Genomic DNA, 23,539 nt, shown 5'->3' on the forward strand with positions numbered 1-23,539 from the left:
CCCACCCCAACCCCGGACCACCGCAGACCCCTCTCCACTGCGGAGCCACAGCGGCCCGCCCCCGACCCCTCCTCTACCCCACCCTTCCCCCCCCACCCCCGGCCCTGCCAGAGACTCCCCCCAGACCACGCCCCAACCGGCATGGGGAACCCCCAGCGCCCCCCATGGAGACCTCAGATCATGTCCCCTTCCCCAGAGAGACCTGAGACTAGGCCTTACGTCCTCTGAGGACCTAGACCACATTGAAGAGTCTCCCAGGACCACAAACCGTGTCCTCCTCTCCTTAGTGACCTCCGACTATGCCCCATACCCTGTCAGGGACCCCAGATCATGCCCCCAATTCCAGACGGACCCCAGACCATATCCTAGCATCCAAGGGGATCCAGACCACCTCTTAGTGACGCTAAATCATACCCCAGCATACAGGTGGACCCTAGACCACACCCCAACACCCAGGGAGGACCCAAACCATATGTCAATGTCCAAAGGGACCTCGGATCATGCCTGGATCGCTCTGGGGACCCAGACCATGTTCCCTGGCCATCAAGGGCCACAAGCCAGGTCCCAGTCCTTCTTGGAGAATTCAGCCATGTCCTTCCACCTCCAAGAACCCTCAACTATTCCTGGCTCCCACAGGAACCCCAGACTATGTGTAACTGCTAAAGGCCCCCAAAATGTCTCTTCTTCCCATGGGAGATGCTACATTTTTCCCACTATCCCTTTAGACCCCAGACCATCCTCCAACCCTCTTGGGGACCTTAGTCCTTTTCTTCACTGCCTTCTCCTTCCTGACACCCCCTGTTTCCAGAACCCCTGACTTGCCCCAGATCTCTCCCATCCCCCCAGCAGTCCTGCTCCAATGAGCACAAAACTGTGACTCCAAGCAGACCAGAATGCCTTTTGCCTAGCCCTCCCTCAAATCCAGGAAAACCCACTCTCCTTTTTTTTTTCTTTTCCTGTATTGGAGATTGAACCCATGACTTCCAGCTTATGCTTGCTAGGCCAGCACTCGACCACTTGAGCCATGCCCTCCAGCCCATTTGTTTTTGAGATAGGGTCTCACTAACTTTACCCAGGATGTCCTGCCCTGGCCTCCCTAGTAGCTGGGATTACAAGCACCAGCCACTACACCACTCTCCATCTCTTTCTGAGATACTCACAGGGCCCCCAAACCCAGCAAGGCCTCCCCTTAAAAAATCTGTCTTCTTGTGGTGCCCTGATCCCTGGAGCTCAAATGCTTCCCGTTTTGGATATCACTACATGGAGAATTTATCCCCAAATCTCTTCCATAAATTCTTCCTTTCCCTGCCATCACCTGGGGCCTGCTCTGCCCCCACAGCCAGATAACCTCTGCAGATCTTCCTGTCAGTGAACCTTGACCCCACTCACAACCATGAGGTGCCCCAGGGGATGCTCACAACCGCCCCAGTGTCCAGACTTCACCTGTCACTCCACACTCCTGGTCCTTAGTGCTCCCTGCCGGAGCATGGGAATCCAGTGCTGGGAGAACCAAAGCGGGAGAAGGAATAACAACAAAAAGGGCTGGCAGTGTTGGAGTGGCTCAAGCAGTAGAGAGCCTGCCTAGCAAGCATGAGACCCTGAGTTCAAACCCCCCAAAATATGACAAAATATGACACAAAAAATACGACCATAGATCCAAGCTCATACCTGTAATCCCGGCTATTTGGGAGGCTGAGATTGGGAGGAATGGGGTTTGAGGCCAGCCTCAGCAAACAGATCACAGGACCCCATCTCTAAAATAACCAGAGCAAAATGGACTGGAGGTATGGCTCAAGAGGTAGAGAATCTGCTTTATAAGTGCAAAGCCCTGAGTTCAAACCCCATTCCTCCAAAAGAAAAAAAAAAAAGAAACCATAGATATAGCAATAATATATGCCAGCAATGGTCTAAGGGCTTCACATATATTATTTTATCCAATCTTTAGGATATTCCATTGAGGAGGTCCCACCCCATACCCATTTTACAGATAAGAAAATTATTACAGTCACAGAAAGGTTTAGTCACTCACCCAAAGTCACACAGGTAGTAAGGGAAAAGAGAGGTGAGGGAGGCCGGGGTTGCACAGGAATGGAAAGCGGAGAGGGGGGTGGGAAAAAAGAGAGTCAAGAATACACAAAGATGGAGAAACACGGCTGGGCACCAGTGGCTCACGCCTTTAATCCTAGCTCCTCAGGAGGCAGAGGTCAGGAGGATCATGGTTTGAGGCCAGCCTGGGCAAATAGTTCTCAAGACGCTATCTTGACAAACCCTTCACAGAAAAAAAAAGGGCTGATGGAGTGGCTCAAGGTGTAGGCCCTGAGTTCAAACCCCAGTACCGGGGGAGGTGGGGGGGGAAACAAAGAGCATGAGACCCAGACAAAGACACAGAGTCCATCTGGCCTTGTGAGCCCTTGACCTCATTCCTGCCACTCTTGCTTCCAGTTTCAGGGAGGATATGTGGACACTTGTAGCAGCCCCCAGGGCCTTTGCTGTCTTCTCCCCTTTCCAAGGCCAGATCCTTTTTTCATTTAGGTCTTAAACGTATGTTCTTTAAAGAAACCATCCTTTTCCATCCTCAATTTAAACACTTGCCCATCTACCTGGGCGCCCACCTGCAAGATCCTTCCTTTCAAATGGGTGCAGAATAAGATGGATGGCTGATGGATGGCTGATGGATGGACGATACGATAAAGCAAGTTCATGGTAGAATCTAGGAAGTGGGTTTACAGGTGCTTACAGTAAAATTATTTCAACTTTGCTGTGTTCAAAGTTTTTCATAATAAATACTGAAAAAAAAAAAGAAGCAGGAGGATTTTTCTAGAGACTAAAGAAGCAAGAGGGGGGCTGCTGGAGTGGCTTAAGTGGTACAGTACCTGTTAGTAAGTGTGAGGCTGTGAGTTCAAACCCCAGTACTGTCAGAAAATTAAAAAAAAAAAAAGAGGCAAAAAATAACCCCAAAAGATCCTGTCATTTCTTTTTTTTTTTTCAGCATTGGGGTTTGAACTCAGGGCCTACACCTTGAGCCACTCCACCAGCCCTTTTTTTGTGATGGTTTATTTTTGACATAGGGTCTCATGAACTATTTGCCCAGGCTGGCTTCGAACCATGATCCTCCTGATCTCTGCAAGCCACTGGTGCCCAGCCTCCACCATTTCTCTTTCAAGTAATACATTTTTGTTGTTAGTGGTGGTGCTGGGAATTGCACCAGGCCCTGGAACATGTTAGGCAATGATCTGCCTCCACCATTTCTTTTTCTTGGTGGTACTGAGATTTGAACTTGGGGCCTGCTATTTGCTAGGCAGGCACTCTACCACTTGAGCCACTCTGCCAGACCTTTTTGCTTTAGTTTTTCAAATAGTGTCTCACATTTCTATCAAAGCCAGCCTCGACTGAGATCTTCCTATTTACACTTCCCTCATTGCTGGAATGTCGGGTGCATCATCACACCTGGGCTTTTATTGGTTGAGATGGGTCTCCCAAACTTTTTGTACAGACTGGCCTCAAACTGTGGCCCTTCTGATCTCTGCCTCCCAAGTAGCTGGGATTATAGGCCTGAGCTACCACACCTAACTTTTTTCTTTCTTTTTTTTTTTTTGGAGACAGTGTCTTGCTACATATTCCAGGCTGGCCTTGCAACTTGCAATCTCCTGCCTCAGCCTCCTAAGTGCTGGGATCACCAGTGTGGGCCACCATGCCAGGCTCTCCCACCACTTCTGTCATGTCACCTCACTTCCTTTCTCTCATAGTACTTATCACCTTAAGGATATTATTTGTTTATTCATTTACCTATTTGTTGCATACTTATTCAGTGATTTATTTTCTTGTCATTGAAATGTAAGCCTCTTCATGGCAGGGCCACCAATTCTCTCCAATGCACAGGGTAGAGACTGGCACACAGTTAGTGCTCAGTAAATGTGTGAACCTGACTGCCTCTTGGCAGAGGGCTGAAGAGCCAGGTCTGCCGCAGACTCCTTCAGACACACAGCAAGGAATAAACACCACCTCTCAGCCTGGAGTCACTAAAAGGAAGGGGAACACCCTAGTGGCTGAGGAATGTTCTCCTAGGTCAGGAAATGTGAAATGGCTTCAAGTACAGAGCAAGAACTGGGTGACAGTGGCTTACAGCTGTGATCTAGCTACCCGGAGGCTGAAACTTGGAGGATCAAGGTTTGAGGCCAGTCAGGGCAAAAGTTTTGTGAGACCTCATCTCAACAGAAAAAAGTGAGGCATTCCTGTGGTCCCAGCCAGAAGCTTAAAATAGGAGGATCGTAGTCCAGGCGGCCTGAACAAAAAAGCAAGACCCCATCTCAAAACTAACCAGAGAGAAAAGAGCTGGATGCGTGGCTGAAGTGGTACAGCACCTACCTAGCAAGCATGAAGCCCTGAGTTCAACCCCCAGTACTGTCAAAAACAGTAACAAACAAACAGAGCCACAGGTGGAAATAGATAGTGTAGTCTATCTCCTCCAAGGCCCTAACTCCTAACCAGAGCTTTTTTTTTTTTTTTTGGCAGCACTGGGATTTGAATTCAGGACTTCACACTTGCTAGGCAGGTGTTCTTACCACTTGAACCAGTCTACCAGCCCTTTTTTGTGAAGGATTTTTTTCAAGATAGGATCTCTTGAACTATTTGCCAAGGCTTAGCTTCAAACCATGATCCTCCTGATCTCTGCCTCCTGATTGCTAGGATTACAGGCGTGAGCCACCGGTGCCCCAGCCCAGACCTTCTCATACAGATCTACCACCAGTCCTATTGGTCGACAATTTAGGCCCCGCCCCCAAACCTAGGCTCCACCCTCTGCCCTATGGCTCTACCCCAAGGCAAAAACTCCAGCCCTATCTGATCTGTCACATCAGGTCAGACAAGGCCCACACTTTTTAGCGATTACCCCAAGTATATAATATTCCCACTTCCTCAGCCTATGCTCCGCCCACAAGCCTAACCCCATCCCCTCTGCCTAAAGCCTCCACTTTAGCTTCCACCTTGGCCTCTACCCCAAACGCATACTCCTTCAGCCTAGGAATGGAGTGTGAACTCTCCACTCCGCCCTAAGGTCTAGTCTCAGAGTCTCAAACGCAAGCCCTGCCCACATTCGAGGTTAGGAAGGCGAAGTCCTCTGAGGAGTCTTGTCAAACCCAAAGCCACACCCACGTGCTGACTCTTCATTGGATAACCTACTCCGTTCTGGACTCTCTGATTGGTCCTTCCACAATTCCAGCCCTACCCAATGGCATCGGTCTGCCATCCTGAGTCACCCTCTTTGATTGGTCTTTGCTTTCCAAACTCTGCTCCTGATTGGGCAAGTCCCTATAGGTGCCCCTTTCTGATTGGATTATTTACAATCAGGAGCCTAGAAGCAAACAGAAATTCATCTTTGGAGGAGTGGGAATCCCAGGAATGAGGATGGGGAAGGAAGAGGAGGAGGAGGAGGAGGAAGAAGAAAAAAATCAATTCTCTGGCCTAAGAGAGGATCTGACCGTTGTTCACAGGATAGGCTGGAGTTCCAGTTCTAACTGTATAGGTCATTAACCCTTTGACTTCAAAGCAACTATTTTTGGCTTCCCTGTGCCTCAGTTTTTTCATCTTTCAATCAGGGGGGCCAGCTGTTGAGGAGCATGCCTGTAATCCCAGCACTGGGGAGGCAGAGGCAGGAGGATTGCAAGTTGCAGGTCAGTCTGGGCTGCATAGTGACACCCTGTCGCAAAAAAAGAAAGAAGTGTGGATAATAACGGTACTTCTTCCTGGACTACTGTAGGGATTAAATGAATTAATGCCCGTGGCCTACAGGAAGCCCTGGAAAGGAGAGCTAGCTGTTGCCATCCATTTGAGTGTGTAAGTGCATGACCTTGGACAAGTCCTTTTGCTCTTGACCTCTGCAGGCCAGGAGTTCCCTGCTCTCTTAACTGACTGCCCCTCTCATTCCCAGACCTCCTTCTTTTCCATCTCCTGCCATCAGGGACTGAGGCTGTGATCAAAAGGATAGATGAGGGGCTGGGGGAGGGACAAGGGGCACCAGCAGAGAGGAGAGGAGGGGAGCTCAACCCAACCCCCAAGGAAATCAAAGGCAGGGGGATTTTCTGTGGTCCAGCCTAGAGTGATTCTATCTTGGAATCCCCAAAGGGCTTGTCTGGACTAAGGACAGAGGCAACAGGGATGGCGAAGGGTGGGATAGTGAAAGAATCCTGTAGTGCTGCTGGGAGGGACAAAGAGTTGAAACTTGCTTTTAGAACCTCCCCCAGGAATGCTAGGGTTAGGGGAGGGGCAGCCAAGGCCCAAGGTCACGGTGTCATTGTTACCATGGCAACGGCCACCTCTGTACAGGGAACCTGGAAAGGGGTGGGAGGAGAGGGTGCCCAGGTCCTGGAATCTGGGGATTGGGAAAGGAACAATGGGGGCCCTGGCAGGGAAGCAGAGACATTTATCTCTATGGAGACTACTGGTCTCAGAGTCTGGTATACTATGGGTGTCTCTTTCAGAGACAGACCAGAGAGCAGAGACAGTTCAATGCCCAGAGATGTCACAAGAAAGGAAAGAAGAATCAGACAACAGTGGGAGGGTGGGGACTCCCTTCCCTGATTCTTCAAGTGTGCCAGGGTGCACTGAGGGTCCTGGATCCTCTTCACCTCCCACAGCTTATCCAGCCACCCAAACAATCCGCCCCCAGCAACTCCAGGGCCCCTGAAAATTATGTTCCATCCGCTGACAGCTTTTTGGCCTTTACATTCTTCCTACCTAAGGGCTCAGCTGAGAAACGTGGCGTTCAGTGTCAGCTGATGCCTGTTAGCCCCAGAGACTGGGAGGCAAGGTGAGAGGAGGGGACAACAGCACTGTCTCTTTTACCCTCCAGATCCTCTTGAGTGACCCCTCCATAGATTCAGATACTCCCCCAATTCTCCCAGGAAACCCAGACACCTCTCCACCCCCGGTGAAATCCCACAGTCCCCCGCTTTTCCTTCAGAGAAACAGGTGTCCTTTCCTCCCAGGACCAGCTCCGGTCCCCTCGGTCCGCGCGCCTCCTGCTGACCAAAGTCGGGAACTGCAGGAACTGTCGGCTAACACCACGAGGAGAGTTTGGAAAAAGTCAATCAGAGCCTCTGAGTTATTGTGGTTTTAATTTCTTTACGGTCTTGGATGTTCAGACCCTAGGGGTCCGAGTCTTCAGTCTCCTTGAGGCTCAGACGTCAGGAATTCAAGTCCCTGGCTCAGAGGTCAACGAAAGAAAGATAGCTTCTCTCGCAGCCAGGCCTCTGTGAGGTCATCTGTGGTGCGGATTTCAAACACCTGGGCAGGGAGAGGTCTCTGAATGAGGGTCCAGTGGGGCTCCACACCTCTCAGACCCAGGGGTCCAGGCCCCAGCCTCCTCCCTCAGACCCAGAGGTCCACATCCCAGCCCTCTTCCCTCAGACCCAGGAGTCCAGTTCCCAGCCTCCACCCTCAGATCGAAGGGTCCAGGCCCAGCCTCCACCCTCAGACCCAGGGGTCCAGGCCTAGCCTCCTCCCTCAGACCCAGGGGTCCAGGCCCAGCCTCCTCCCTCAGATCCAGGGATCCAGGCCCCAGCCTCCTCCCTCAGACCCAGGGTCCCGACGCTGCCCTCCACTGGGGGCACCTTTGTGAGCTCTGCGGTCTGCACCAGCCTGTTTTTGCTCCCCGCATACATCATCTGTTGTTCGGGTTTGCAGCCTGTGAGAAGAAGAGGACGTGTCGCTGAAGACAGGACGCGTTCTGTACAGCTCTTGTAATGCCCGGCAGGCCTGACAGTCCTCAGGGGCTTTAGGAATCATTGTATGAGGTCCCCGAGGACTGTACTTAAGACTTTCTAGGTTTGTTTGGGACCTCACGCTATGCCGGGGTCTCTATAAGTTATGTAGGGACTAGAAGGAGTTCTAGCAAAAGAAAGAGGTGGGTTGGTGCATACCTTGAGCTCCGGGTGGATCTGAGTCCCCTGCCCTCACACACTATCCATGCCACCATGCCACCAAGTCACACATAGGCTCTCCCATTCTTGCACTCTTTCTTTTTTCTTCCTTCCTTCCTTTTCTTTCCTTTTTGCAGTACTGGGGCTTGAACTCAGGGCCTACACCTTGAGTCACTCCACCAGCCGTTTTTGTGATGGGATTTTTAGAGATAGGGTCTCGAGAACTATTTGCCCAGGATGGCGATCCTCCTGATCTCTACCTCCTGAATAGCTAGGATTTCAGGCGTGAGCCAGTGAGCCTGGCTGATTTACTTTATTTATTTTGCAGTGCTGAGGATTGAACCAGGGTCTTGACAGTGGCAGGCAAGCATTCTACCATCTCTAGTCCCCATCTTCCTACTCTAACGTAGACACCTACACAGCTCACACGGGAACACGCAAGTACAAGTGTGCACTCAGGCACACACGCTTACATCCCCACACCACCCCCAGAACCTAAGCCCCTCTCCTCAGGATGAGTAGAGTTGTGTCTCACCCACAGGGCTGGAGAAGATGAAGCACAGAGGGTAGGACACCCGGCCGTCTGCATGCACATACTTGTAGCTGTAGACCACGAACCTACACCAGCAAAAGGGAATTCGCACTCAGAACCTGAGTGGCCCAACAGCCACTATCTGGGTCCACAACCTGGAATCTTGTTTCTTTTTTGTGGCGGTATGGGGATTTGAACTCAGGGCCTTGCACTTGCTAGTCAGGCGCTCTGCCACTTGAGCCATGTTCCCAACCCCAGGCTCTTTTTTTTTTTTTTTTTTGGCAGTAGTGGGGTTTGAACTTAGGGCCTATGCCTTGAGCCACTCCACCAGCTCTTTCTTCATGATGGGCTTTTTTGAAGAAAGTGTCTTGAGAACTATTTGCCCAGGCTGGCTTTGAACCGCAATCCTCCTCATCTATGCCTCCTGAGTAGCTGGGATTACAGGCGTGAGACACCAGCACTGGCTAAGCTCTTTTTTATTTTGTGATTTAACTTTGTGCTTTCTCAACCACGGGATGCTCATGAAGGGAATGCAGACTCCCACAAGAGTGTCCTAGAACTTGGGAGACAGGGTGTAGGCTGTGTAGGGGACCTGAGGGCAGGTGCAGGGAGCCCATGGCTGAGAACCTGTCCAGAGGGGGCAGCATCTGGGCACTGGTGACTCCCACCTATAGTCATAGCTACTTGGAAGACTGAGATCGGGAGGATCAAGGTTTAAGGCCAGCCCAGGCAAATAGTTAGAGAGATCCCATCTCCAAAATAACAGAAAAAAATGGACCGAAGGTGTGGCTCAAATTTCAGCATTAGCTGAGTGTGGTGCTGCATGCCTGTAATCCTAGCACTCAGTAGGCTTAGGCAGGAAGATTGAGAGTTCCAGGCCAGCCTGGGTTACACAGACCCTGTCTCAAAAAAAAAAAAAAAAAAGTCAGCATTGATCCCTAGGTGTGAGGCCTCCTTGTCCCTGTTCTGGGTGTGGGGCCTCGTGCAACTGTCAAATACCCATGAACCTCAACCTGGGGTTGAGGCTGAAAATCCAAGACACCCAAAATGAACTCAGTTAAGATTAAAAAAAAAAAGTTGGGTGTTTGTGGCTCCCGCCTATAATCCCAGCTACTCAGGAGGTAGAGATCAGGAGGATTGGGGTTCGAAGACAGCCCAGGCTGGCAAAGAGTTCATGAGAGCCTATCTTGGAAAAACCCTATCACAAAAAATTAGACTGGTGGAGTGGCTCAAGGTGAAGGCCCTGAGTTCAAGCCCCAGTACCTTAAAAAAAAAAAGATTAAAAAAACTATATAAACAAAATTCTATAAGCTATAAACAAAGCTCAGTGGTAGAGAGCTTGCCTAGCTTGTACAGGTTCTGTCCAGCACTCCAAAAAACAAAACAATCTAAACAGACCAATTTTTGTGGAAACGGTCCAAGAGCTATCAAAAAAAAAAAAAAAAAAAAAGCACCAGGTTCCTGTGGCTTTGCACAGGATTCTAGGATTCTACCCAATTGTTAGCCAGCATGAGGCCCTGAGGTCCAGCCTCGCACCCAAAAAAATTCCTCTGCTACCTCGTGTTCCCAAGCATTGAAAAAGAAAATTTTTTCTGCTGTTCCATTTTGTTTTCTTTAACACAGGGTCACCCTGGATAGCCCACTTATGGTCCTCCTGCCTCAGCTTCCTAAATACAAACATTTCATTTTTAAAACCAAAGTCAAGCCAGGCACTGGTGTTTCACACCTGTAATCCTAGCTACTTGGGAGGCTGAGATAGGGAGGATAACAGTTCGAGGCCAGCCCAGGCAAATAGTTTGCAAGACCCCCATCTCCAAAATAACAGAGCAAAATGGACTGAAGGTGTGGCTTGAGTTTGCCTGATTTGCAGACACAAAGCCCTCAGTTCAAATCCCAGTTACACAAAAAAAGCAGGTGGGGAAAGCCAGGGTAATGTTGAGACCAAAGTCTAACAAAGTTTGTGCAAAGAAAAGTAAACTCTAAACCAGTATCAGTTATCAGTGTAAAATTGTGCAACAGAATAATACTAAACCAAATTTTAGAATATGAACTCTTGCTCTCAAACACAGAGGTCCTGAGCCCAAGTAGCCCCTGGATCTGTCCCTCAGTCATTTCCACAGCCTGGTCCTGCCCTCCTATTCCCCAGGGTACCTGGGCTGTCTCTCTGGTAGCTCCGACTTAAGTTCCTCTGGGGAAATGTTCTAAAAGAGAGAGAGAGAGAGAAAGAGAGAGAGAGAGAGAGAGAGAACAAATAAAGGCCATTAAATGAGCTTTTTTTTCTTTTGATATTGGGGTTTGAACTCAGGGCCTACATCTTGAGCCACTCCACCAACCCTTTTTTGTGAAGGGTTTTTTCAAGATAGAGTCTCGAGAACTGTTTGCCCAGGCTGGCTTTGAACCGTGATCCTCCTGATCCCTGCCTCCTGAGTAGCTGGGATTACAGGTGTGAACCACAGGCGCCTGGCTAAATGAGCTCTTACTATGCAACAAGGCAACTGTTCTGAGAAACACATGTGGTTAATTCATTGAACTCACTCCTCCCGCTTGATAGCTAAGGACACCGAGAGCCAAAAGTGACAAGGCACTTGCCCAAGGCTGCAGACGGTAAGCAGCAGATTTGAGTCTGTGTTCCCAGGTCACCACTTCCTTCCAGAGGACCTAAGGGAGCCCGGTTCCTATCCAGTTCTCTTTCTCCAGTCCCAGGCCCCATGACCCCCATAAATCCTTACCACAGCACTAGGACATCCCTGGACACAGGAAGGTGAAGTTTACCCTTTCATACGGGATTTCTGCTGGCTTGTTAAATTACCTGGAAATTCTTTCATTTAAGTGCCAACAAAGGATTATCATTGTCCTTATCACGTTAGTGAGCACGTACTGTGTGCCAGGCCTTGTTAAAGCAGTGTGCAGTTGTGTGCTTATTAAATCATTGGATTTGCAAACAGCCTTGTAAGATAGACCGTTGTACCCATTTCACGGATAGAAAACCAGAGGATACACAAAGGCAAAGTCTCTTGCCTAGGCCCGTGGTCTCCAGATCCTTCTGATGTGCTCTTATGTCCCCTTGGGTCTCTCAGTGACACCCTGTAGGTCTTTTAGTCCCTCACCTGAAATTCTTCCTCCAGTACCACCATCTGCCGGTCCTTGTCCACCTTCACTGGGGGGTAGGAACATGGGGTTAGAAAGCTCCCACCCAGAAACAGAGGGACACCAGCCCCACTTCCCCAGCTTGTCCCCAACTCTTCCTGGGGGAAGATGTCACCTACTTATGATGGCTGCATTGTCTGTCTCTTTCCGGAAGCGAAATTTCCTCAGTTTTTCCTTTAGCCCTGGGTCCACCTCGCACACCACCAGGGAGTCCGACTGCCAGAAGGATCAGGAAGGGCTGAGCTGGCCCGGCCCCCGCCTCTGCCCTCTTCCCCAACCACAGTTTCTTCATCCAGGAGTAAGGACAAGTGTGACCCAAGCCCATCTGAGGCCTTTGTGACCATCAGACAGATGCTGTAGGAGCTCATGGTGGCCAGAACACCCAGGCAGAGGCCGGGTGGTGGAGACCCAGGGATCTGCTTGCCTGAAGCTAAACCCAGGGCCACCACCTCTCTTCCCCCGCCCTGTGACCTCCACCTTGATGCCCTCCGAGCCTCAGCCAGGCCTAAGCTCCAGCCCCTCACCCTTCCCTTCCCATCTGGCCCTTGCCCCCTGACCATGGCTTTTTTGTCCTCGGCTTCTTCTTCCTTCAGTTCCGCTGTCTTCTAGGGGTGGGGACCACAGCCGTGGGGGACGGGCTGTAGGGTAGGAGAAGATTTCATCCAACACCACATCCTGTTTATGCCTGTTCTGGGGCAACTGTCACTGAGGGCTCCTCCCCCTCCTTCCTTCCCTAATCAGTCAGACTTTGCAATCATTCAGACCAGGGTTCGAATACTGCCTTGCTGTGTGGCCCTAGTTAAGCAACTTCCCCCTCTGATCCAGAATCATTGAGAGGATAAAATAGCTCTGCCTATCACCCAGCACAGCAGATGTGCTCAGATGATAATAGCTGGGCATGGTATTTACGACTGTAATCCCAGCACTCTTTGAGACTGAGACAGGAGGATCTCAACTCTGAGGCCAATCTGAGCTACCTATTGAGACCATTCCTCAAAAACACAAGGGCTAGGGATGGATCTCGGTGGTAGAGCACTTGAGGAGCACGCATGAGGGCCTGGGTTTGAATCCAGCACTGCAAAAAAAAAAAAAAAGACTGGATATTAATAATAAGCTCTTTGGCTCCTCCCCTCTTGCAGGAAGCTTTCCTAGTTTATCTCTCTCTGAAATATTTGAATCGTGAAACTGAGAAATTGGAGTGTGGACTTTTACTTTACTGCCATCATTGCTGATTTTCAGTTAGGGGCTTGTGTTTTTCCCCAGGGCCAGCCTTGGACCTCCATCCTCCTCCTCTGCCTCCCACATAGCTTGGATTACACGTGTGCACCACCACACTAGCTTATTCTTTGAGACAGGATCTCAATAACTTTGCCCAGACTGGCCTCTAACCATAATCTTCCTATCTCCAACCCCCCTAAGTAGTTGGGATTATAAGGGTGAGCCACCATGTCCAGAAAGTTTTTATGGCTTAAGATGGAGGAAAACACTGTATGTTAGGGGAAGGTGGTGAAACAGACCACAGAGTCCCCTCCACAATGCCTACATAGTCAGGACGTTTTTTTGGCAGTACTGGTTTGAACTAGGGTCTCATGTTTGCTAGGCAGGTTAAGTAAGCTCTACCCCTTGAGCTACACCCCAGTCTTTGTTTTTTGGCTTTTTTTCTTTATTTTTCAGATATGATCTCATGCTTTGTCCCAGCCTCACAGTAATATCCTTCTACCTAGGCTGGCAGACTGGCTCAAGTGGCAGAGCGCCTGCCTAGCAAGCGTGAGGCCCTGACTTCAAACCTGGTACCACCAAAAACCAACCAACCAAACAAACAAAAAGGATCCTCTTATCTATGCTTCCCTCATAGCTGAGATTATACACGTGAACCACCCTAACTGGCTTGGTTGTTGACATGGGGACTTGCTAACTTTTTGCCTGGACTGGCCTTAATTGCCATCCTCCAGATCTCTGGAATTACAGATGTGAGCTACCTGCACTTATTCAACCTCTTGCGGCTTTTCATAGCCTCTGAGTCCCTATGACAACGGAGTTCAAGCCTGTTAGACCCATACCTTCCCCCCATTTGTTTATTATGTAGTATACCTTTTTTTTTTTCCAGTGCTGGGTTTTGAACTCGGGGCCTTTACTTTGAGCCACTCCACCAGCCATTTTTTGTGATGGTTTTTTTCGAGATAGGGTCTCAAGAGCTATTTGCCTGGGTTGTCTTTGAACTTCGATCCTCCTGATCTCTGCCTCCTAAGTAACAGGATTATAGGTGTTTTCTAAAGAGCACATTATAGCCAGGTGCCAATGGCTCATATCTGTATCCTGGCTACTTGGGAGGCTGAGATCGGGAGGATAGTGGTTTGAGGCCAGCAAGGACATATAATTCATGAGACCCCCCATCTCCAAAATAACCAGAGCAAAATGGACTGGAGGTGTGGCTCAAGTGGTAGAGCGCCTGCTTTGCAATTGTGAAGCCTTGAGTTCAAACTCCAGTTCACCAAAGACAACAAAAAAAAGTGTTTGGGGGGACCAGGGATATGGCTCAGTGATAGAGCATAGGCTTAGTGTGTGCAAGGTGCTGGGTTCTATGCCCAGCATCCAAAAAAAAAATGTTTTGTATTGTTCCCCTTCCCATCTTGAAATGAAATTCCTAGGTAATGTGACCTACTTACATGCATAAATTCAGAAAAAATCAATACACTAATCCTAACTGTCATATAAAGAAGAAATAACAGCAAAGTAATTTATGAGAAAACCATATATTTTTTAGTGAGAAAATACAAGCAAGCAAAGGAGAATTTTCCCAAGGTCCTGGCTGAGTTTGCCTACTGTGCTGGCCACCCTCCCTAATTATGAGCAAACCTGACTGCTGTCCAGCTCACCACAACCAGCTCCAGGGCACCTCTGTGGCTTTTCTTCTCTCTCACCTGTATCATCTGTCTCTGCCCCTAATGGGTCCTTCCCGAGCATACATGCACTGTTATTTCTTCCATTTTAAAAACTAAAAACCCACCAGGCTCAGTGATTCACATCTGTAATCCCAGCTACTCAGGAGGCAGCCATCAGGAGGATTGAGGTTCAAGCGAAGCCCAGGCAAAAAATTAGTGAGAACTTGAGCTGGTGAAGTGGCTTAAGTAGTAGAGCACTTGCCTAGCAAGTATGAAGCCCTGAGTTCAAACTCCAGTAATGCCAAAATAATAATAATAATAATAATAATAATAGTAATGTTAGTGATAACTCACCTCAGCCAACAAGGTGGACATGGTAGAGTACACCTATGGTTCCAGCTACACATGTGGTCCGAGGCCAGCCTGGGCAAAAATGTGAGACGGTATCCAAAAAACAAAAAAGGGCTGGGGATGTGGCTTAAGTGACAGAATGCCCTGAGTTCAAACCCCAGTACCAACAGAAAAAAAAAAAAAAAAGAAAACCCAAACCCTAAAAACCCCATCTCCCACCTAGTCATTCCTCATTCATTCATTCATTTTCTTCCCTTTTCAGCAAAATTTCTCAAAAGAATTGTCTACACTGGCTACCTTCAGTTAATCCTCTCAATTTTATCTGAAACCCTCTCCAACCAAGGTGCTGTTATTGTTATTTGAGATGCATCTTGTTATGTAGCCCAGGCTAGCCTAGAACTCACCATCCCTTCCCCTCAGCCTCCCAGTGCTGGGATTATAGGCGTAGCCACCAGACCCAACTGGGATTTCAATATGTAGTTCCTCTACAGCTCAACTTTAGGGCCCATCCATCTTCCTCTCCTGCCTGAACTGTGGCAACAACCTCCTCACTGGTTTCCTGGCCCTACACTACCCTCTCCCCAGTCCTATGGTGCAGCTCAGTGGCACAGCACTTGCCTATCAGGAACAAAGCTCTGGGTTTGATCTCCAGCACAGAAAGAAAGAAAAAGGAAGGGAGGAAAAGAGGGAGGGAGGGAGAGAGGAAGGAAGGGGGAGAGGGGAGGGAGGGAGGAGGGAGGAGGGAAGGAGGAAGGAGGGAGGGAGGAGAGAGGGAGGGAGAAAGGGAGGAAGGAGGAAGGAAGGGAGGAGGAAGAGAAGGGAGAAAGGGTGAAAGGGAGGACGGGAGGAAGGAAGGAAGGAAGGAGAAAAAGGAACCCAAGCATGGCAGCTTATAGCTGTAATCCCAGCACTTGGGAGGCTGAGGCAGGAGGATGAAAACTCCAGGGCCTGCGGAGAGGAGGAGGCAGGGAGAGGAGAGAGAGAAAAGAAGGTGGAGAAGGGGGGAGCGGAGAGGAAGACATCTTTCCTCTCTATAAACCCGCCTTTATCATTTGGGTAAAATCTTAAGTCCTCGTGATGACCTTTATTTAATTTAATTAATTAATTTATTTATTTGCGGTACTAGGGCTTGAACTCAGGGCCTACACCTTGATCCCCTCCACCAGCCCTTTTTTTGCTATGATTTTTTCAAGATAGGGTCTCTCAAACTATTTGCTCAAGCTGGCTTCAAACTACGATCCTCCTCTGCCTCCCGAGTAGCTAGGATTACAGGCGTGAGCCACTGGCACCCAGCTATGATGACCTTTAAAGTACACTGTAGCCACTCCTCTCCCATGACCTCTTGTCCTCCTCTCCTTTTGGCTCACCCCACTCGGCCTTTGTTATCCTGCCACAGGGCCTTTGCACAAACTGTTCCCTCTCTCTGGAACACTCTTTCCCTTTTGGTTCACACTTTCATTCTTTCAGCTCCAATTTTGCTTGGTAAAAGAAACATTTCCCCACCAGAAATAATTGTGACCCCATCATTTCATTCCCTTAGCTTGTTTCATTCTTCTCTGTGGTACTTCTCACAAACAACAGAGTATTTCCTTATTTATCATTGGGTCCCCCCACTAGAATGTAAGTTTCACCAAGGCAGAGATGTTCATCTGCCTTATTTTTGTATTTCTAGCATGTTGGGCAGAGCCTGGCACATCCTAAATACTCAAGAAATCTTATTGAACTGGTTGCTGATGGTTCACTCCTGTAATCCTAGCTACTTGGGAGGCTGAACTCCAAGGATCACAGGTGGAGGCCAGCCCATGCAGGGAGATCAAGAGACCCCATCTTACTAATGGCAAGAAGCAGTTCCGGCCATAGCAGGAAGAATTAATAGGAGGGTTGTGGCCCAGGTGGACATGGGCAAAAAGTGAGACTCTATTTCCAAAATAATCAACCATAGGAAGGGTTTTTTTCCTCTCTCTGGACCGTACTGGGGTTTTGTTTGTTTGTATGCAGTACTGGGATTTGAACTCAGGGTCTACACCTTGAGCCACTCTACCAGCCCATTTTTGGCAAAGGGTTTCTTCAAGATAGGTTCTCGCACACTATTTGCTGAGGCTGGTTTCGAACCACAATCCTTCTGATCTCTGCCTCCTGAGTAGCTAGGATTACAGGCGTGAACCACCGGTGCCCTGTAGTATTGAGATTTGAACTCAGGGCCTTGTGCTTACCAGACAGGCATTCTATCACTTGAACCATGCCCCAGCCCCACCCCCTTCTCAATCTGTCAATTCCTTTCTCAAACCCCATGTGTCTTCATTTCTCAGGGTTCCATGGGATTCTGGTCTCCATTCATCCTTCCTACCCTCCCTGGGCTAAGTCACTAACCCCCACGGCTTCAGTAGCCATCTTTAATGATCCCTTAACTCTTCATCTGGAGCTCCAATTTGCCTTCCATGTTGTGCAGCCTTAAGGACCTCGCCGCTGGGCGTCCCACACTGGGCTTCTCCTCTAGGAGCCCAATCTCCCAGACAGAGGGTTTTGTCCTGGACTTCCCCCGCCTCTCCCACACTGTGGCCAGACTGTTGAAGAGCTTGTGCAACCCTCTCAGCTGCACCACCTCCCCTTCCTGCAGTCCCACCCTCCTGTCCCCTCACCCCCAGCTGTCTCCCTGCATTCCTGGCCCCTAGTTCCATTCCTCCCAATCTACCCTCCATATATAAGCCAAAGACTTCTCCCTAACCCCCAATTCCCTGGGACCCCCTCCCCAGGTCTTGAATCCCCTCATGGTTCCCTAGTGGCGTCAGGACAAGTGCTAACTCCCTCCAGTGGCTGACCATCTGGCGGCAGCTCATTTCTCACCTCTCCACCCCAGTGCATTTCTGAGCTCCTGTAACAAGCCATGTCAGTCACCCAAGGTCTCTGTCACCCGACAGCCTTCTAAAGTGCGGCCCCCTTCTGATTGCTTCACTCTGATGCAGTTTGTGGACTGACTACAGATTACAACAAAAACCATAGCAACCACCCCGATGATTGACGTCTCCTTTTGTGCCGAGCGCTTGGATGCCTTCTCTCGTTCCATCCTGTAAGGTTGATGTCGCCCCACTTTTCCCATGGGAGAGAGACTCCGAGAATGTCATTGTAGAGAGCTGAGACCAGGTCCAGGTTCTCTTTCTCCCTCGGACTGACGATTGAGGACACAGCTCCGGCTCAAGGCCTGCCTGGATGAGGCGTGTCAGAGGGGCGGGGAGCAGGAGGCCTTGAACGCCAGAATGAGGAATTGTGACTCGGTGCACCGCCGCTGGGGTAGACAGGCGCGAGACTGCCCCCTGCGGGCCTGGAGGTCCAATCACAAGCTCCGCCGGCCCGTTGCCCGTGGCAACGCCGCGCGCGCCTCTCCCCTTCCCCGCCCTCTGCCCCGATCCCGGGTTTGGCCGCCTGCCCGTCACCCCCGCGTCCGACCAATCCCACTGAGGAGGGGGCGGGCCTCTTGGGCTTCGTTCCAGCCCCGTTGCTCCCCTCCCGGCTAGGACCCCGCCTTGTCGGCTCACACCTCCCGCCCTTCGGGCTGCCCTCGCCGCTGGTTGGCTGGCGCGCTGTTCGTCACCTGGGCGTAAGCTAATGCCGGCGCGCGATGGCTCCGTCGGGGCGGGGCCAGGGGCGGTGACGCACGGCGCGGTGACGCAGCGCGACGGCGGCGGCGGCGGCGGCGGTGGTCGTTGAGGGAGGAGGGAGGGGAGCTCGCGGGCCAGAGAGGGGGCGACGACGGCAGCGGTGGCCTGAGGAGGCTCGGGTGGCGGCGGCGGCGGAGGCCGAGGAGGTGAGTCTCGGGCCGAGCCGGCGAGCGCGGGGCGGCGGCCGGTCGGGGCGCGCGCGGCGCTCCCCTCGGGGCGACCCAGGCCGCGCGGACGGCCCCGCCCCCTCAGGGACCCCGAGCCGCGGGCGGCGGCGGGTGCGAGCGCGGGCCTCGGGGGACCCGGCCCCTTCGAGAGCTTCCCTCCGAAACCTCCTCACGCCCTCGAGATCACCGAGGGGCCCGGCCCGGGAGCTCTCTCCTGACCCCTCACCGATCTGCCCGATCTGCCCGGGGAGCCCCCAGGGTGGTCCAGCCGGCTTCCCCGGAGCCCCTTCACCTTCCAGCTGTTTTCTCCAGGGACCTACGCGTGTCCTGCCAGACCCCCGCCCAGTGGCCTCCAGCCCCACTGTAGCGAAAAAAAAAAATACTTGGTGGAGGCCACTCCTCGAGCGTTCTCATCGGGTATCTCCCACGTCTGCCCCCGGGCTCCCGAAATCCTCCAAACCTGTCTCCTGCGGAGACCCCCTGAAATCCTCCCAGATCCGGGGCATTCCAGAATCTCCAGACCTGCTTTGCATAGTCCAGTACGTTCCCCAGGCTTGCCCCTCATCTGTTCCAGGGTTTTCCCTCCTGCTCCTGCTTACCCCCTTTTAGAAATCGCCTTAGCGATTTGCACTCATTCCCCGCCTCCCCCAAATCTTCACAGTGCCCTGATGAACCTCAGACGTCTTTCCTGACCATCTTCTTCCCATATCCCAAAAAGAGCTTCCTGGGAGATCCCAAAGTGCCCCTAGACTCCCCAAACTCACCTGGAACATTCACCACCCCCTACTGCAGCCATCTTCCAGACACGTTCCCTACCCTCTCACAGACCCCGCCCCCCAAAGCTCTCCCAGAGACCTCATGTTCCCCACAGCTCTTCACCCTGCTCTACAGATTGCATCCCAACAGTCTTCCCTTGAGATCCCCCCACTTATCTAAAAATCTCTAGGGATTGCCCCAAATCTCCAGAGAACTGTTCTTCCATATTCCAAAAGCCTTTCCCAAAACCCCTTTATGGATCTGAAATCTTTCCCAGTAATTCACACCACATGTTTCAAAAATTGTGTAAGAAACCCCAAGTTCCCTCCTTGTCTCTCTCATACTTTTTACAGCTCTTTTGGTGGCACTGGGGGGTTGAACTCAGGGCCTCACCCTTGCTAGGCAAGCATGCTTACTGCTTGAGCCACTCTGCCAGCCCTTAGGTGAACTTTCTAAAGGTCCTTCTTCCTGTCCCTCTAAAATCCCAAGATCCCCTTCATGACCCCTGAGAGATGTGGTTTCAGGACCCCCTTACATTAGAGACCCCAGCAACCCTGGAACCTCATGAGCTGGAAATCCCTCCCAGAAACCCTCCTGCCACCCACCAAAACCCCTTGAATCAATACTCAGATCTCCTGCCTTACAAAGAGACTTGAAAGCTTTTTGTAGATTTCCCTGGTCCCCCAAATTCTCCTGTGGAAGGCCCCACACACATACCTCATCTTCCCTCAAATTAACTTGGAGGTCCTGCACTTAGAACCCCAGAGTTCTTTCTGGAAAACCCTCTACTGTGACACCACCCCCACCCATTCTGCCTCTCCATGTGGAGACTTTACTCAGAGGTGCCTCCTTCCTTATCAGAGACCGCTGAGGAGTTTTTTGGGAAAAGAGCCCTCTGTCATGCATGTTACTCCACCCAGACCTTCTGAGAAGGCCACACCTTCCCCATATACCCTTTAGGGAATTTTCTCCAAAATTGCCCCACATCATGAACCCTCAGCCCTCTGAAACTTCCTCAGAACTGTCCCTCACACTCCCCCTGTGACATCCTGAAGAAGACTTGCTCAGGACTCTTGTCACATTTATTCCCTTTAGGACCACTGTTTACAGTCCTGCATCTCCTCTATTTTCATTCCTCTGAAAACAAGTAAGATCCTTCTGGGCTCTGAGCCTCCTTCCCCCCTTATCTTTCCAGAGGCCCCAACATCCTCCAGACTTCTCCCCCCTCCCAAGCCTCTCTATCTCCTTTTAAAGATCCATCTTTCTCTCTCTTCCCCTCTTTCCCTTCCTCCGTCTCCCCTCTGTGTCTAGTGCTCAGAGATTTTTCTCAGACCATTTTTTCAGCCTGCCTTCCTAGACCTTTCCTTCCTTCAGAGTCAGAAAGACCCTTATGCCCTCCTTAGAGACTTCTTGGGGACTCCCCCCATTTTCCTTTCAGAAGCCTTCTTCCTTTTCACCTTTGAGGGGCCCCTCACTGAAGAACCCCTTCCCCTGTAATTCTGGTTCTCACAGTATGGTGTCTGGCCTTGCAGCATTTGTTAGAAATGCACATTCTTGGATCCCACCCAGACTTACTGAATCAGAACCTGGGATCAGGACCCAGCAAACTTGAGTTTTTAGCAAATGCTCCTGATGATTGTAATTGAGGGCATCACCTTGCCCTCTAGCAGGATTCCCCTGTCCCCACAGCAGCCCCTGAAAGATTCCTGAAGGTGTGCCTCTAAGCCTGCCTCACATGCCCATTTTCCTGGGAGTCTGCTTATTAAAGTCCCTATCCTCCAGAAAGATCCTTACCCTCCTTGGCTTCTCTACAAGGTCACCCCACCCTCTGAGTAATTTCTTCACAAGCTGCCTTTCAGTGGCTCCCTTTCACATCTTCCTTAGCACTTTCTCCTTTGGCTGCCCCTCATGCCCACCCCCAGCCTCTGGTGTTTCTGCTGGAAACACACCACCTTGCACACACATCCCTCTCATCTCCTCATCATCCCTCTCCACATCGGCACCCTCCAGTGTTCATTCTGTCTTAACTGCTAAGTACTCTTCATTGTGCCTCTTGGAGTACTGCTCACCTCCTCCCTTGAAAATAATGGTGACTTGCCCACTCATCCTCACTATACTGGGGGCTCTGGGAGTACAGAGATGGTCTTGTTCCTCTCTGAAAGATAGGTCCTGTATGAGTTACTAGGACTTTTCTTCATGCAGCCTCCGGATTCTGGGCTATTCTTGGTGACCTGCCTCCATCCTGGTTGGCTTCTCAGTCCCCCCTCAACCTCTGAGGGGGTTCTCTCTCTCTCTAGAGCCATGAGGAAGCAGGGTAAACACTGAGGCCTGCCTTCAGGGAGCTCACAGTTCAGGGGAGGCCTGGGGCAGGTACACAGACAGAACATGGGGTACTAGTTCTATGCTGTGGGGACCCAGCAGTGAGAGGAAGCCCTTTACTTGGTATTTGGACTGGGAATTGGAACACTGATGAAGTGTTGCCCAGGCAGAGGAAACAGCTTCAGCAGTGGGTCAAAGACAAGCAAGCTCCTCCTCTGTCTCCCATGATGTCACTTCTGTTCACCTCTGGATAGAGGTGAAAGAAGACAAAGTCTTCCATTAGTATGGTATTTCCCAGCTGCACTTCACTGACTCTCAAAGTGACTACTGTTTACTGAGTGCTTCCCACTGCCAGGCACCGTTGGAAGTGCCCTATCTGTGTTTCATCTCATGCTCGTAGGACCCCTATGAGGTAGGTGAACGACGATTATCCTCATTTTACTTGTGATGAAATGGAGGACAGGACAGGTGGAACAGTAGAAGTCTGTGGTGTATCTCTGTTCCATGACAATAGTGTCAGGGATCAGAGCAGGATTTTCTGTCCAGATAGGGTTGGGAGCATGGGAGAATTATAGTGTGGTCGTTAGGTATCCCAGATTGGTTGGGATAGTATCTGTATCCCACATTGTCACAGTTTTGTGACCTAGGACAAGTTACTTCTTTAATTCTTAGTTTCCATAGAAGGTAACGATGATCTCCTATCTCGTAGAACTGTCATGAAGTTCTTAGAACAATGTCTTGCCTATAAGCGTAAGCATTAGCAGAATAAGTAGCTCATACCAGCCAGCTCTCGAAAAACGTAAGTTGTAGACCTTAGGTCAAAGTAGTTTAAAAGGGGATTTTTTTTTTTTTTTGCTCTCTAGCAGTTCCACTGCAGAACTTAAAAAAAGAGGCAAGAGCTAGGACCAATCAGTCGACTCAGGTTACTGAAAGTCTAGAGCTAGAGGGAGGGCTTCAGAGTTTTAGCCGCATCCACGCATTCAATTAATACTGTCTTCTCTCTTCTCCACTGAGTTAGCTTCATCCTCAACAGGTTTCTGAGCTGGGTGTCAGCATCCTGTCTCCTTAGCAGTCTCAGTGGAAAGAGAACATTCCAGGAGTCCCAGTTTAGAAACAAACTAAGTGTGAGAAGATCCTTGAACATATTTTTTCTTTTGTGTGTGTATGTGTGTGTGTGTGTGTATGTGTGTGTGTGTGTGTTTGTGTGCTGGGGTTTGAACTCAGGGCCTACACCTTGAGCCACTCCACCAGCCCTTTTTTGTGAAGGGTTTTTTTTCAAGATATTTACTTTGGTTGGTTAAGAACCACGATCCTCCTGATCTCTGCCTCCTGAGTAGGTAGTATTATAGGCATGCATCACCCGTGCTCGGCCTTGGACTCTGGAATTGGGTCTCCTGCTTGCTGAGCCAAATAGGACTGTGATTCTATCCCATGACCTTTCTGATCATTGGTGGCAGTTACCTATCATTCTCTGCACTGTGATTGTTTGGCTCCAGAGAGATTTTGTGGCTTATGGCTAGTCTGACCCAACTAAACTTTCTACTGGGATTCCTCACTGGGAGAGGCAGGAATGAGGTGGGTGGCCGGGCTTGGTGGTAGTCTCAGAGTGTGGAATCCAGGAGTCCTGGTATTCAATCCCTTTGCCTCAGCTTTGGATTTTCAGGGCTCAGAACTTTGGAAGAGAGTTAAGTAGGTTTCTGTGAATGAAGTCTTATTTTTGTTGTGTTAGTGTAAATTTGTGGAATAGACTCTAGTTGAGGGCATGTTGTAGAACAGCCATGTATGGAGTATGCAAGTCTCAGATGTCTTCCCA

The 23,539-nt window shown here is 50.4% G+C and overlaps 2 protein-coding genes across 2 annotated transcripts in view; one reads left to right on the top strand and one right to left on the bottom strand.

The window, feature by feature from the left end:
* Positions 1-7,095: 7,095 nt before the first annotated feature.
* On the bottom strand, positions 7,096-18,037 carry Gmfg (glia maturation factor gamma). The gene is made up of 8 exons (XM_020156976.2): positions 17,673-18,037; positions 12,153-12,233; positions 11,715-11,811; positions 11,556-11,605; positions 10,600-10,649; positions 8,452-8,534; positions 7,608-7,681; positions 7,096-7,281 (listed from the first exon to the last, which is right to left on the bottom strand). The coding sequence occupies exons 2-8, from the start codon at positions 12,153-12,155 to the stop codon at positions 7,210-7,212; spliced, it is 429 nt and encodes a 142-aa protein (XP_020012565.2). The 5' UTR covers positions 12,156-12,233; positions 17,673-18,037; the 3' UTR covers positions 7,096-7,209.
* Positions 18,038-18,471: 434 nt separating this feature from the next.
* Positions 18,472-23,539, top strand: part of Samd4b (sterile alpha motif domain containing 4B) — a 35,828-nt gene continuing 30,760 nt past the window's right edge. Inside the window, exon 1 of the mRNA XM_020156974.2 lies at positions 18,472-18,630. The gene's annotated coding sequence lies outside the window, so the exon portion shown is untranslated. The remainder of the gene's footprint in view (positions 18,631-23,539) is intronic.

This window comes from Castor canadensis, chromosome 16 (genome assembly GCF_047511655.1).
Source record: "Castor canadensis chromosome 16, mCasCan1.hap1v2, whole genome shotgun sequence".
NCBI classification, from domain to species: domain Eukaryota; kingdom Metazoa; phylum Chordata; class Mammalia; order Rodentia; family Castoridae; genus Castor; species Castor canadensis.